The sequence below is a fragment of the Lactuca sativa genome, chromosome 9 (genome assembly GCF_002870075.4).
Source record: "Lactuca sativa cultivar Salinas chromosome 9, Lsat_Salinas_v11, whole genome shotgun sequence".
Lineage (NCBI taxonomy): Eukaryota > Viridiplantae > Streptophyta > Magnoliopsida > Asterales > Asteraceae > Lactuca > Lactuca sativa.
In genome coordinates this window covers 105,324,239-105,338,036 of record NC_056631.2, presented here as the reverse complement: position 1 = coordinate 105,338,036, position 13,798 = coordinate 105,324,239, and the positions used below count along the sequence as shown (strand labels likewise).

Genomic DNA, 13,798 nt, shown 5'->3' with positions numbered 1-13,798 from the left:
CGAAGCATATGGGACACGATTCATGATGTCTCACATAAATACATGATACTAGACCAGTCCTTTTGCTACAGTATTTTTATTTGTCAAGTTCTCATAATTTCAGATTATGAAAAGGGATGCCGTAATCATAATCGAATTTTAGAACGCAAATAATAGACCCATATATAGAATTTCCTTATGTTGAGCCATTCCAACATGAAATTCATATATATATATATATATATATATATATATATATATATATATATATATATATATATATATATATATATATCCTTGACTAAATACGATTAAAACCTCAATCTAAGCTTTTAGATTTGAGATGAAGTATAATTTCCTCTCCCTTAATTATAGCAAACCAACTCTTTCCCAATTGAAACCTTTTGTTTTCTATAATTAACATTGCTAACTTGCAACCTTTATCATAATTATCATGCTCCTACTAACATGATGATTATTAGCATAACACTTATGCTCCCACTAGCTTTGACATGTACTCAAAAATCAGTTGGACTTCTAGAAATCAATACTTTATTGACTTTCTTACCAAAGTTCAGATTTCTGATACTAGATTTCTTTGATAAAACTTTATCAATATCATACACCTTATCTTATATAACTCACATGTGTGTCTAAACAATTTTAAGAACTATGAAAAGGGATGCCAAAATCATTGTCTCGATTGTTCAGACCTTTGCCACTTCTGACAAGTCCATGTTAGTGTGGCGGTTAACCACACATGCTCCACTAACAACTTTGAGAATGCAAATATCACAATTGCTACCTAGCTAAAATCTACTTAGTGAAAGTATTTCCTCACCATCATTTTCATGAATCGGAGAGAAACCTTATGACACTTAGATTTAATGGTGTATGTGTTCTTATCCATGTGAATTGTCGAAACCATAATCCGAAGACAAGATTAGTGACAATTCCAAAATCATATGGACTGAACTTGTGCAATCTTAAATTCTTGCCACCTAGCAACTCAAGGGCCTGCCATTGCTTCCAAGTTGTTGTACAACCAATTGAGAACTCTAAGAACTCATATGCAAAGCCAACTTTAATTGGAATGGGAACCTAATATGTCAACACAATAGGTTATAGACCTCAAGTCGTGTGCTAGTGAAGAACTTCAGGTTTCATTCTTGATTAGTTCTTGAGACTTTCAAGACCTTTAAGTCTCCCACTATCCTCTTGACATATAAGACTCTCTTGTCAAATATTCAAGAGATAGTGTGGATTCTAATCAAGACAAAAACTTCACATAATTGGCCTTAGTTGGTATTTGTTTTATCCAAAACATCACAACTTACCAATTTCAAATGTACAAGAGTAGAAAACTTTTACTCTTACATTTGACAAGTGGTTTAAGCCTTTTTTAAGACATGTCATTCAAGTTACAATCTTAGAGTATAACTCCAAGAATTGTTTTTGGAACGAAGTATGAATCATCTTCTTGATTTAACCACTTCAACAATCATAACTCCTCTTCTTAACTATCGGAATGCACGTAGAGGATGAATTGTGATAAGGTCTCAAAATCATTATGATGATCTTAAAACATGATACTAAAGTACTCTCCCATCTTTTCAGATTTTAGAAACTTTTATCCTTCTGCCTAATTTGATTCTTCTTATTCGTTCTGTCATACATTGAAAATTTTCCAATGTTTCAGAATTATACTTAAGCTTGTAAGTATAATCATATTTACTGAGCTATAGTAAATTATGACGAATAGTCTTATCGATCGTTGCGGTGGACTTAAGTAGTGCACAAGAATGTGTACTCGATCCCTTAGTCCTTTACTTGACTAACACATCCATGTGAACAAGTAGTTAGTCTTAATTTTTCCAATGCTTGATAGTTCTCATCCATCATGCTATACAACTTATATGTTTCCAAGTTTCGGTCCAATTGAAACCTTGAGTGACGAGAATCTTTCCTTATTTGGTAAATTTAGACATTACCAAAAATGAAAGAATCAAATTCATATTTCCACTCTCACTCTTAATGGAATCTTATAAGCAAATTTTTTTTTCACAAAGGCCATTGTAAGGATATTTTTAAAATAAATAAAATCAAAATTTTCCTATTTTAAAACTTTGGGGAAAAAACTTATCCTTACAATCCATATGAAAACTTGTTGTTATCTATTTCTAAGCAATATCTATCATAACTCTTAAGTAACAGCCTAAGAATTTGATCTTCACACTATGCGATAGAAATCTATCTACGCGATCAAATTCAACATATTCTTTCTTTAAGTTTTTTCACATTTCTTTGATTCTTAAAACATCAACACGTGACCCAGTCACATCATGTATCAAGAATCTCAGAATAGAAACTTAGTAGAGTTAGATAGTGGACTTTACCTAAAGTAGAGTCAAACTTATTGACTTTAACATCCTTAGGTAAAATTGGCAGCTTCGCAACTAATGCCCCTTCCTTTGGCAATGGACCCTTAATAATGGGACTATCTCAGACTAAGCCTCTCTCTTTACCATTTGGTCAACCGAGTTGACTATGGCCGATCCCTTTCCATTGGGAAGAGAGAGCTTTACTGGATATCCAATGTCATCATTGTCAATGTCCATTAAGTTTTGGAAGTTGATCTTAGCAAATAGATAAGATCATTAAGGGTATTGTCATGGTCTGTTTCATAGGTGTCCCAAGGGAACTCACTATGTGACTTAGAAAGTGATTGATCATCAACTTCCTCTAGACTTAGACACCCAACTCTCCCGGCTTGTCAATATGTGACTACATCTCCAAGATGTGATCAAACATATACCTTTGCTTGACAATAGGGCTTGAGTGACCTTAAAATTTTCAAGAACTTGTGGGTTAGGGAGAATAATTGGAGGAGGTGAAAGAAGTATGATTTCCATGGGACATCATCTTCATTTCGGAAAACTTGTTTCAATAGATTTGGGAAGATCATAAATGTCTAAACCAGACATCTTTTGGGAGATATTCAAGATAGTTGATTTAAAGTCCCTAATATGACACCCAATATGAAATATTAAGTCTAGGACCCAACAAACTATTTTATAACTTAGAAGAGGGATGCCGTAATCCAAGCAATAAAATACTTGAAGGTAGGCGAATGACGATTCACCAATTTCCACCAAGATAAACGAAATGTATTATTAGGTTTTAATTGGATTTGAAACTCCTAGATCTTTTGAGATTCATTGAACTTTTCAATGGCATGTTTCAATCTCGAGTGTGCCCTTCAGGTTTTGTGACTAAGATGCCGAGGATCACAAAACAAGGTGTGAAGTAACCATGCAAATATACTTGCTACCCTTAATATTTACCCCTTAATCGATGTGCCGATTAACCACACACACTCCACCGATGCTATGATAAATATTAAGTTACCCTTTGCCTACCTTGTTAAGTCCAGGTTAGTGTGTCGGTTAACCACATACGCTCCACTAACGGCTTAAACAAAGTGCAACGTGTAATTTCATGGATTAGCACCTTATTCACATTTTCCTAAGTAACTAAGATTGGGTATTAATAAGAGTTTAGTTACTTAGTATTTATCATTAATACTTTTAATGAAAGGAGAATTCTAGTCCTTGTCCTACCCGTTCGGCTAACGACCCTCCGCCGGTCAAGAAAGCGGTGGGTGAGAGTGGACACCCATTAAACTGCCATTTTATAGGCAGTAACCTTATACCCCCCTTATAGATCGGCTTAGTGAATGAGGCCTACTAACAGTAAGACTGACTTTACTCTTATACATACATATACATACATACATATATATATATATATATATATATATATATATATAATTAACTTATAATATTATAAAGTATAAGGGTTGAATTTTAACTTTTAAAATTCTAAGGGCTTAAGTTGGAATTAAAGTATTCATGACAGAAAACTTTTCAAATTTCAAAACTTGAGGGAAAGTTTTGAAACTATTCAAAACTAATTAATTCCATAACTTATGTGTTTAAAGTAGTTTTAGTTAAAAGACACTTCAAGTTCCATAACTTGAGGACAAGTTATGGAAGACTTTAAACTAATAAAAGAATGCAACTTTTCTTTATTTTGTAACTTATGAAATTAATTAAGGTTACACATTTTATTACTTAATGAAGTGACTCTTGAACCTCCATAACTTCAAGACAAGACTCTTCATTTTTTGTAACCATTGCAAACTTTTATGAGTTTTATGAAACTTAAATGTGACTTTTCATATAAGTTGAGGACAAGTTACAAAAATACATTTTAGGATCAACTCTTAGATTAAAATGGATTGAAAACACATAATCAATTAACTTGTCTATTAATCTAAGCAACTCATATGAACAAATATAATTCACATCAAACTTTTTCATGTAATTAGCATAACTTTTAAACTAATACAAAACATGAATCTATTGACAATTATCTTTGAAATTGGATTAGCATGAACATTACCACATCAAAAACAAGTTTACAAGTCCAAAAGCATCTTAGGGTAATGTTCCTAGTCCATTTCTAGCCAAAACAGTCGAATATATACTGTTTGGGAGTCTAAATCATTGAGTGCACGAACCAACTCAGCGAACTGGATGCTTTTTGCCTTGGACTGAGTGAGTCCATCAGTGGACTCGGAGAGTCTGCTGTGCAGACAACACCAAAATTCGATTTTTCAGGTAATTTTGCAAGTATAACAAGAAGACAAGCCTAGGCTTTGATACCAGTATTGGATTTTGAGCATTCTAACACTCCTAAGTGTACATGCAACCCTAAATACCTTGGATCTATGTTTTCTCTATTATACATGCAAATATGAACTTTCCAAGGTATTCATCCTAACTAGCATAATAACATTGATTCATATGAATACACCAAGTTAGAATTACATACCTCTTTGATTTAGAATGTCTTCATAAAGCTTGAGTGCTTAGTGCGCCAAGTGTGACACCTAAAATGGTTCACACAACACCCAATACAATTGGAATAGATTAGATAGAAATCCACACTTCATGAAAATCGGCTAGCCCTTTCTCTCACACATAGTAGCCTATTTTTCCCAAGAATATGATCTTTATATAGTGTCACAATTAGGGTAAACCCTAATTGTCATGGCTTTCCATTTCCTTGGATCCATGGGTTCAAATACACTATGGAGAATCCATGGAGCATCATATGGGTTTTAGCTCAGCTTGATAATCCGTGGAGAATTAGCCCACTATACAAGTATAGATGATTTACACAATCAACCCATATATTTAGTTAGTCTTCTTTTGATCATTTAATTAATCTTAGATTAATTATTGATCAATACTAATTAAATAATCTTATTAATATATTAGAACTTATAATATATTAGCAAACCTTAAGTGTTTCTTCTCTCATTATAGTCTATCCAAATGCATGATGCCATGCAACCCAAATGGACCATGTCGGGTCAGGTCAAGTCTTACCAATTATAGTTATGGACTTAGACATTAATCCAACATGAATATCCAAAATCTTTTGATTTTGAATAACCATATCAGAATCTCTCCCCTTTTTTATAATCAGAATATGTTTATAAAACTCCAAATGGGAACGTCAAAGCTCTCAATGTTGATTTGGCAAAACAATAGCACCACCCCCTCGATATGAGACAAAAATGAGACATCAAATCTGAAATTTTTTAAAAAGATATGTCAATTTTAGAAACCTTTCTTCCGGACCGTTTTTCACTTGAAACGAAAAAATTGTTCATTTTGCTGGAAAATTTTGCAAAAATAACAACTTTTTGGAATCCCGAAAAAATACCTCAAAAATTTGAAAAGATTTAGGTTTTTGGGTAAAAATTAATGTTGAAACTACAGGGACCACAAGAGAAATTCTATCATATTCTTCCCAAATGCTTCCAGTAGCAAAAGAATCCACGATAATAGCAAACTACAAAAAAATGTGAAGCAACCACTTCCCAATTAAGGTCCTTCTGATTCTTTATTATACATTCTCATTTGTTATTAATACCTCGTCCCATTCTTAGCCAAAGTTCCAAGAGAAATTAGATTTTTATGAAGTTCTGGAGCATACCAGTAATTAAACTTGCTGACCATGCCATTGTGCATCTTGATCTACATAGTGTCATTGCCCTTGATATTGCTTACATTCAGGCGGTACTTCACCATTTCCCACTTCATTAGAACTCTCCTAAATCATGGCAACAACATTATTACTACTTGATTTACTTTTGGATAGTTTCGCTTGAAGTGCACCTTCTCGTTGTTGTGATAACATTTTGCATTAGATGAACCTTTAGACTTTGATTCTGCACGTAACGTCCCTATGTTTCCCCATTTCCTCTCTTTTGTCCTTCCTCTCCCTGCGAACAGCTAAGAATTAGAAACTTTTCTCCAAGTGGAACTTTTTTTAGTTCCCTAGATATTAAAAAAAAAACCCTCACATCATTCATAGTGATCGTTTTCCTAGCATATAACATGGTCTAAACAAAATTCTTATATGATTTCGGAAGATAGCATAAGAGAATGAGTACGTAATATTCATCTTCAATCTTCACATCAAACCCTTATAGATCCAGGATGATGGTATTGAAGTTTTCTAGATGATTGTTGACTTCGATATTTTCAACATTCTTAGAGTGTACAAATGTTGCTTCTGATATATCCTGTTAATCAGGGGGTTGTTTAGGTACTTGTCACAATGTTCTTCCATAGCCCAAAATTAGTTGTTTGATCCACAACCACCCTCGTTACTTCATCTATCAAACTCAACCGAATGAAACTATGTGCCTTTGTCAGAATCCCCAACTTCTTTTCACTTGCCATGTCCTTTGGCAGTTTTTCCTCTCATTCTAGTGTGGCCGCATATCCTTGTTGAACCAGAAGAGTCGCCATATTTACCTTCCATAAAGTGAAGTCATTTAAACCATTGAGTTTCTCCAAATCAAACTTGTGAGTAGACATCTTAAATCACAGGAACACAAAACACATCTATGATACCAATTTTTAGGTAGTAAAGTGGAAAAGAAGCAAAACTAAAAGCACAAAATACAAAGTATTTATGTGATTCGGTCAAGGTGACATACATTTATAGGAAGGAGGTGTATTTCTTTATTTATGAGCTCTCAAACAGAGGTTACAAGTATAATTCAACAGAGATTCGGCTATCACTCTAGAATACAAGACACTTTCTAATGACTAGGAAACATACCTATTTATAGTGAATGGACTAGACATAAAACCCTAATGGGCCAAGCCCATGGGATGAGATGCCCATGAATGGTGTCAACTAATGACAATTGTCCATGTAGTAACTTATAGATCATTAATCCTTGATAAGCATTATAAGAGCATCAACAATCCCACCATTGGCACACAAGATGACATTGCATGGAACCCATTGTCACGTAGTAGCACCTTCTATCACTTTGTGGCACCTCCAGTGCATGACACATCGACGAGGTACCATGACGGTGCAACAATGTGACATTGAGTGGCACCTTCACACTTGGTATAACCTCTTGTACATAGAATATATTCAAGGTTCCATTGAGTGGTACCTCCTGTCACTTTGTGACACCTCCTGCCATGAAACATCTTCGAGGTTCCATTGAGTGGCACCTCCTATGCATGACACTTCTTCGAGGTTCCTTTGAGGGGCACCTCTAATGCATGGAACCTCTTTCAATGTTCTAGTCTTTTGTCAGATCCCACATCCTAATGAGTGTCATCATATATCAGTGTCATCGTATCCAAGTATGCCATCGCATCCAAGTGTGTCATCACATCCAACTGGGTCATTGAATCCAAGTGTGTCATCATAAACATGTGTGTCGTCATAATTATTCAAATGCTCAAGGCACATTTAATATATATATATATATATGTATATATATACGTATATATATATATATATATATATATATATATATATATATATATATATCAAGGTTGTCAAAATTGTGATCCGGATCGTAGGATCGCATGATCCTATGATCCTAGGTATTAAAAACGACCAGGATCGTATAGGGATCGTGTTTGAGGTAGGATCTGGAGTTGGATCATTGGATCGGGATCCGATCTAATCCTACTCTCCATTTTAAATTGGATTTATTCTTTACTCCTTTGGCTTATTCCCTTTGCTTGATTACACAATCAGCTCTCATTCAAACAAAAACGAGAAGTCGAGAAGTGTAACATTGTAACCCTAGAATCGTTTCCCACTTTCCCTTTTTCTTTTGTTGATGAACAGATGAAGCGTTGATGACGACTATGAGAAAATCAACCTCAAAGATCATGCAAAAGGTTAGTGTCGACTGTCCAACAATTGTGTGAGTTTCGAATTTGCTTATACATAAATTTGATGGTTATGAGATTTCTTCTTTTCTATCGATTTTCTCAGACATTGACCACATTGTACATCAATAATATGATTTTGCTTAAATATAAATCGAAGTTAGTACATTGCTTAGAATTCTACCTTATTGTTTACAAGTTAGTTGAATGTGGGACACAAGCTATTACAGAGCATGATATTTGCGACTTTCTTCCTCTTTTTTGTTCCATGAATTGCCACATAAGGCTTGATGTTCGTTTTTTTTCAATATCTGGCCACAGTAGTTTAGATTTCATTATCTGTTTCAAGTTTCAACTTTCAAGATTAATCACAAACTGATACGAGAATGGAAGATTGGAAGTGATTATTAGTTTTTTTCACATAATATTTGTTTCTTTTCTTCACTTTCATGTCACGGTAGCATAAAGCCATTTACTAGATTATTTGTTTCAATTTTCCAACTTTGATTCAATTTTTTTATAACAATTATGCTCATTTTTTCTTCAGACACCATGGAGAGTAGTTCTACATAACCTCTAACAACTACTTGTGAACCTTTAACAACAAGTAAAATGAGAAAAAATGCTAACGGCACCAGAACTGATATTGTTCGGCTAGATGGTTTAGATTTGCATGATCGGAAAGTCAAGTGGAAATTTTGTAACTCTTTATGCTTTGGTGGGCTTTTCAGATTCAAACACCATTTAGCTCACACATGTAATAATGTCATGCCTTGTGATAATGTTCGTGAAAATGTTTGGCTTAAATTTTGTTGGTTATTGGAAGAGAATGATATGCTAACAAAGAAAAAGAGAGGTGCATTTTTAGCCACTGTAAATGATGAGGTCTATAAGAGGCAAGCTACAGGAAATAACTAGGAAAACAATGTGATAAAAAAAGGAAAGGTTCAAAGCACAATGAATTCTATTTTCAAGAAGGAAGAACGTGAAAGAGTTTGCCAAGAAATTTCAAGGTTTTTCTACATAAGTGTCGTCCCTTTTAACTGTGTAAAAATTTATGAGTTTCAAAAAGTGATAGAAATGGTTGATGAATTTGGGAGAGGCCTTAATCCTCTTTCTTACCATGAAATACAGGTCACAATGTTGAAAAAGGAAGTTGATTACACCAAATCATTAATGGAAGATTACAAAAACGAGTGAAAGAAGACCGGTTGCATACTTATGAGTGATGGATTGAATGATCGAAAAAACCGGTCAATATGTACTTTTCTTGTAAATAGTCCTAGAGGAACTATATTTTTAGCAGCAATTGACTCATCTTACATTATCAAGATGGAGGAGAAAGTATTTGCAATGTTAGATGACTTTGTTGATAAAATAAGTGAAGAAAATGTTGTTCAGGTGGTCACCGATAATGCTTCTAGGGAGATGTTGATACAAAAGAGAAAGAAACTATTTTGGACACCATGTGCAACTCATTGTATAGATCTAATGTTGGGGGATTTTGAGAAAAACATTGAAGAACATAAGGTGGCAATTACAAAGGGAAGAAAGATAACAAGTTTCATCTATAATAGGTTACAATTGGTTCTTACCTTTTTATTTTTTTATATAAGTTACTTTATTGATTATAAGTTATAAGTTATAACAAGTTTAATTTATTATAGGTCATGACTAATTTGTTTGTTGAAAGAGCAACAAGGTTACAAAAGGGAAAGAGCTTCTTAGGCCTGGAGCAACAAGATTTGTCGCATCTTATCTTACAGTTGGTCACTTGTTTGAGCTGAAAGGTGCATTGAAGAACATAAGGTGGCAATTACAAAGGGAAGAAAGATAACAAGTTTCATCTATAATAGGTTACAATTGGTTCTTACCTTTTTATTTTTTTTATATAAGTTACTTTATTGATTATAAGTTATAAGTTATAACAAGTTTAATTTATTATAGGTCATGACTAATTTGTTTGTTGAAAGAGCAACAAGGTTACAAAAGGGAAAGAGCTTCTTAGGCCTGGAGCAACAAGATTTGTCGCATCTTATCTTACAGTTGGTCACTTGTTTGAGCTGAAAGGTGCATTGATCTCGTTTTTTCCATCTGAAAAATGGTTGTCTACTAAATATGCAAGGAATAACACCGAAATATATGTTGAGGATATAGTTATGGACACTGCAGGATTTTCGTCATCAGCTATCACATGTCTTAGGGCCGCGGAACCCTTAATGACGGTTCTTCGATTGGTTGGTTCAGATTCTAAACCAGCTATGGGTTTCATTTACCAAGCCTTGGTTAATGAAAAGAAGGAAATTAAAGAAAACTTCAAAGATATCCAAACAAGGTAATTTTTTGCTATTTGTTTTTATCTTCAGAATTAATTTTAGACCAACAACTCATATATTTTACATATATTTTCAGGTATGGAACTATTGATGATAGATGGTATAATCAAATGAATAGGGCAAAACATGTGGCGGGTTATTACTTGAACCCACATATGCAATATAGCGATGATTTCAAGAAAAATGGTTGGATCAAAAGGTGGATTTTACATGTGCCTAGAAAGAATGTGTGGCACTGATGAGAACCTAACGAAGATCATTGATTGTCAGTTTGATCAATTCACGAATGCAAGAGGTTTCTTTGGTTTTAATGTAGCTAAGCTAATAATGAAAGAAAAATATCCGGTTGATTGGTGGGATTCCTATGGAGATGACACGCCCGAGCTGAAATTTTTTGCAATGAGAATATTGAGCTAGACATGTTCTTCATCCAGTTATGAGAGGAATTGGAGTGCCTTTGAGGTGTTAACTTATAAGTAACAAATAACGACATTATGTGTTAATGTTACTTTTAATATATCCTTATATAATAATTTGGGTTTTTCTTTATGTGGTATATAGGTACATTCTAAGAGAAGAAATCAACTACAACAACAAAAGATGAATGATCGTGTGTATGTTATGTACAACTTGAAGCTGAATTGAAGAGATGAAAATAAAGCAAAAGGGCATGATGGACTTGAGCCATTAAATCTTCATGACATTAGTTTTAACGATGAGTGGATTACTGAGAAAATGTCTTCTAATCATGATGTTAATGAAGATGATGATTTTCCTCAAAAGGGCTATAAGAGATCAATTTCATGAGTTATTTTTTTATTCCATTATTTTAAAATTATAAATGAACGTTCTAACTTTTAGTTTGATATGTCTTGGTTACATTTAATTGCAGGTGCAGGTGATGGAAGAGATTTATGAGAAGATATTTTGGATTTAGAAGAGGACTATGATTTGGATACACAGTTTGTTATGTTGGACTAGATTAAATGGTGTTTTTGTTGTGACTAATATTTTAAATTTATATTGAATTTAGAACACGAGGATGATCTGGATGTAGTACTTTTTGTTAACATAGACTATATTAAATGGTACTTATGTTGTGACTAATCTTTTTGTAGCTTTAGAATGCAAAACTTGATGTTGGAGATATTTTTCATGTTAAAATTATGTTTTTTTCTAGGATTTTAGGATCCCGGTCCCGATCTTGCGAACCAAAAAACGATCCTACATACGATCCTGATCCTGACAACCTTGATATATATATATATATATATATATATATATATATATATATATATATATATATATATATATATATATATATATTGGGAGGATCATTTGAAAACTCATAATTTCCCAAGAACCCGAGAACTAAAAGTGGAGCGTTGGATCAATTATTTGGATGACTTAGATGATTTTCGGCATAATATGTAAATACGCTCAAATCTAATGGGTTTTTGTGTTTAAAATTGAAGGATATGAGGGTAATGCGGGTAAAATATATTTGGAATAAGATACTGATTATCTAAAGTTATCTCTCTCATGCACATAAATTCTATATCCCCTAAATATTTATGCCTCACTTATTGATCGCCTTCCTCGGTTCCTCCTGCCTCCATCGATTTCCATTGTTGCAGATTTTCCGATCAGACATGTAAACAAAGATGAAGAAAAAGAAAGTCAGAAGGCTGTGATGGTGGAATTTGTTCTGAGTGACGACGTCTTCTAATCCATAATACCTAATCTTCAAATCATCGATAGCTAATCGGTGAATCAACAAATCGGCGTCATTCCAAAAATCAACATATCTAATATATGCTCGAATTTCCTTCACCACCTTCAACAAACCGATATTTACATTGTTACGACAAGTCTTTCCTCTGTCGACAACGTACATTGGTGGCTATGAAACTATCGCTTCTATTTTCGGATGATTTTCCAATCAGACAACCAACAACGACTTCCAATCCACAATCATCAGTCTCTAATTATTGACAACAAATCCATAAATCAACAGATCGACATCATTCCATAGATCCTGATCTAATTCACGCATAAGTCTTCATTCTCCCCTGTCCACTAAAAGTATTTTCCAGAGATGTGAATTAAAAAAATAGTTTGATTCCATCTTCAGATCGCCAGATGTATGCTTGAATTTCCTCTTCATTCATGTTACTTGTCACGACCTATTTTTTAAAATGAGAACGAACTTCTTAAAATTGTTAACGATTAATCCGATCATTAAAATATGTTGATGTATCGTTTTTTTTTTTGATGAATTTGAGTTTAAAGGAAAATAGGAACCGAATCATTGACTTGAAATTGTAATGGCATTGAATAAACATAAGTTTTGTCGAATCAAATCAAATATGAATATGAGAAACCAGAATTTGCACAAACTTATTGCCTTAAGGACAAAGATTCAATGAATTCTAATAACGTTAACCTAAATTGAGGAGATCTGTGGCTTTATATTGCATTTTCATATACATTTTTAATCAATGATTCTTTTTTGAGATGATGAAATCATCTAGTATACTAAAGTTAAAGTTTTTAATATATGAGGATCTGTTAACGAAACAGGGAAATTTGGGAAGCAATTAAAATAAACTCGACCATTGCAAAGACTCGTTTCTACAAGTCCTAGTAGTGAGTCTCCAAAGTCTAAATGCCTACAATCTCTTAAGGCTACCATCAAACAAGCATTTAAACCTTCTCTAGTCAAAGGCTTTAGACTAACTTGAACTAATCCTATATGTAAAAATTGATACATATCTTTAAATCTATAGACAGAAGGATTAAATAATTCAATTTGTTCGTATCCCTCAGGAATAGGTATTGTTCTTTCTACCAAATTAATTATCTTTTTTGATTTGAAATCCATTATTGGTATTTTATATACTTTTTCTATTGGCATGGGTGGCATGCTCCATGCACGTATTCTTTTCATTTTCTCATCATTTTCTAATTCTGCATTCATTTTATTAGCCTATTATTATTATTGTTGTTATTATTGAATATTTTAAACATTTTAACTAGTAAAGTAAAGCAACTACAAGAAACAAACAAAAGGGAAATAAAAGAAATACTTGTTAAGATAAACCTTATGGGATGAACTCCAAGGGCAATCTCTTGGGAAAATATCCAGTTACCAGAAAACTGGATTCTAGCAGAAGCAACTCTACCACAACC

General features: G+C 33.4%; 1 protein-coding gene across 1 annotated transcript; it reads left to right on the top strand.

Annotated features, from left to right (window-relative positions):
* Nucleotides 1-9,602: 9,602 nt before the first annotated feature.
* On the top strand, nt 9,603-11,210 carry LOC111905601 (uncharacterized). Its single transcript, XM_052767766.1, has 5 exons — nt 9,603-9,857; nt 9,964-10,035; nt 10,244-10,605; nt 10,683-10,805; nt 11,168-11,210. Exons 1-5 carry the CDS (start codon nt 9,603-9,605, stop codon nt 11,208-11,210), a joined length of 855 nt encoding a protein of 284 aa, XP_052623726.1.
* Nucleotides 11,211-13,798: the final 2,588 nt, after the last annotated feature.

Bases quoted from the DNA above. Each gene is read 5' to 3' on its own strand.
- LOC111905601 (XM_052767766.1), top strand. From the start codon at position 9,603: ATGGAGGAGAAAGTATTTGCAATGTTAGATGACTTTGTTGATAAAATA. The intron at 9,858-9,963 runs GTTCTTACCTTT...GTTTGTTGAAAG, and splicing joins TCTATAATAGGTTACAATTG to AGCAACAAGGTTACAAAAGG. The intron at 10,036-10,243 runs GTTGGTCACTTG...GTTTGTTGAAAG, and splicing joins TTGTCGCATCTTATCTTACA to AGCAACAAGGTTACAAAAGG.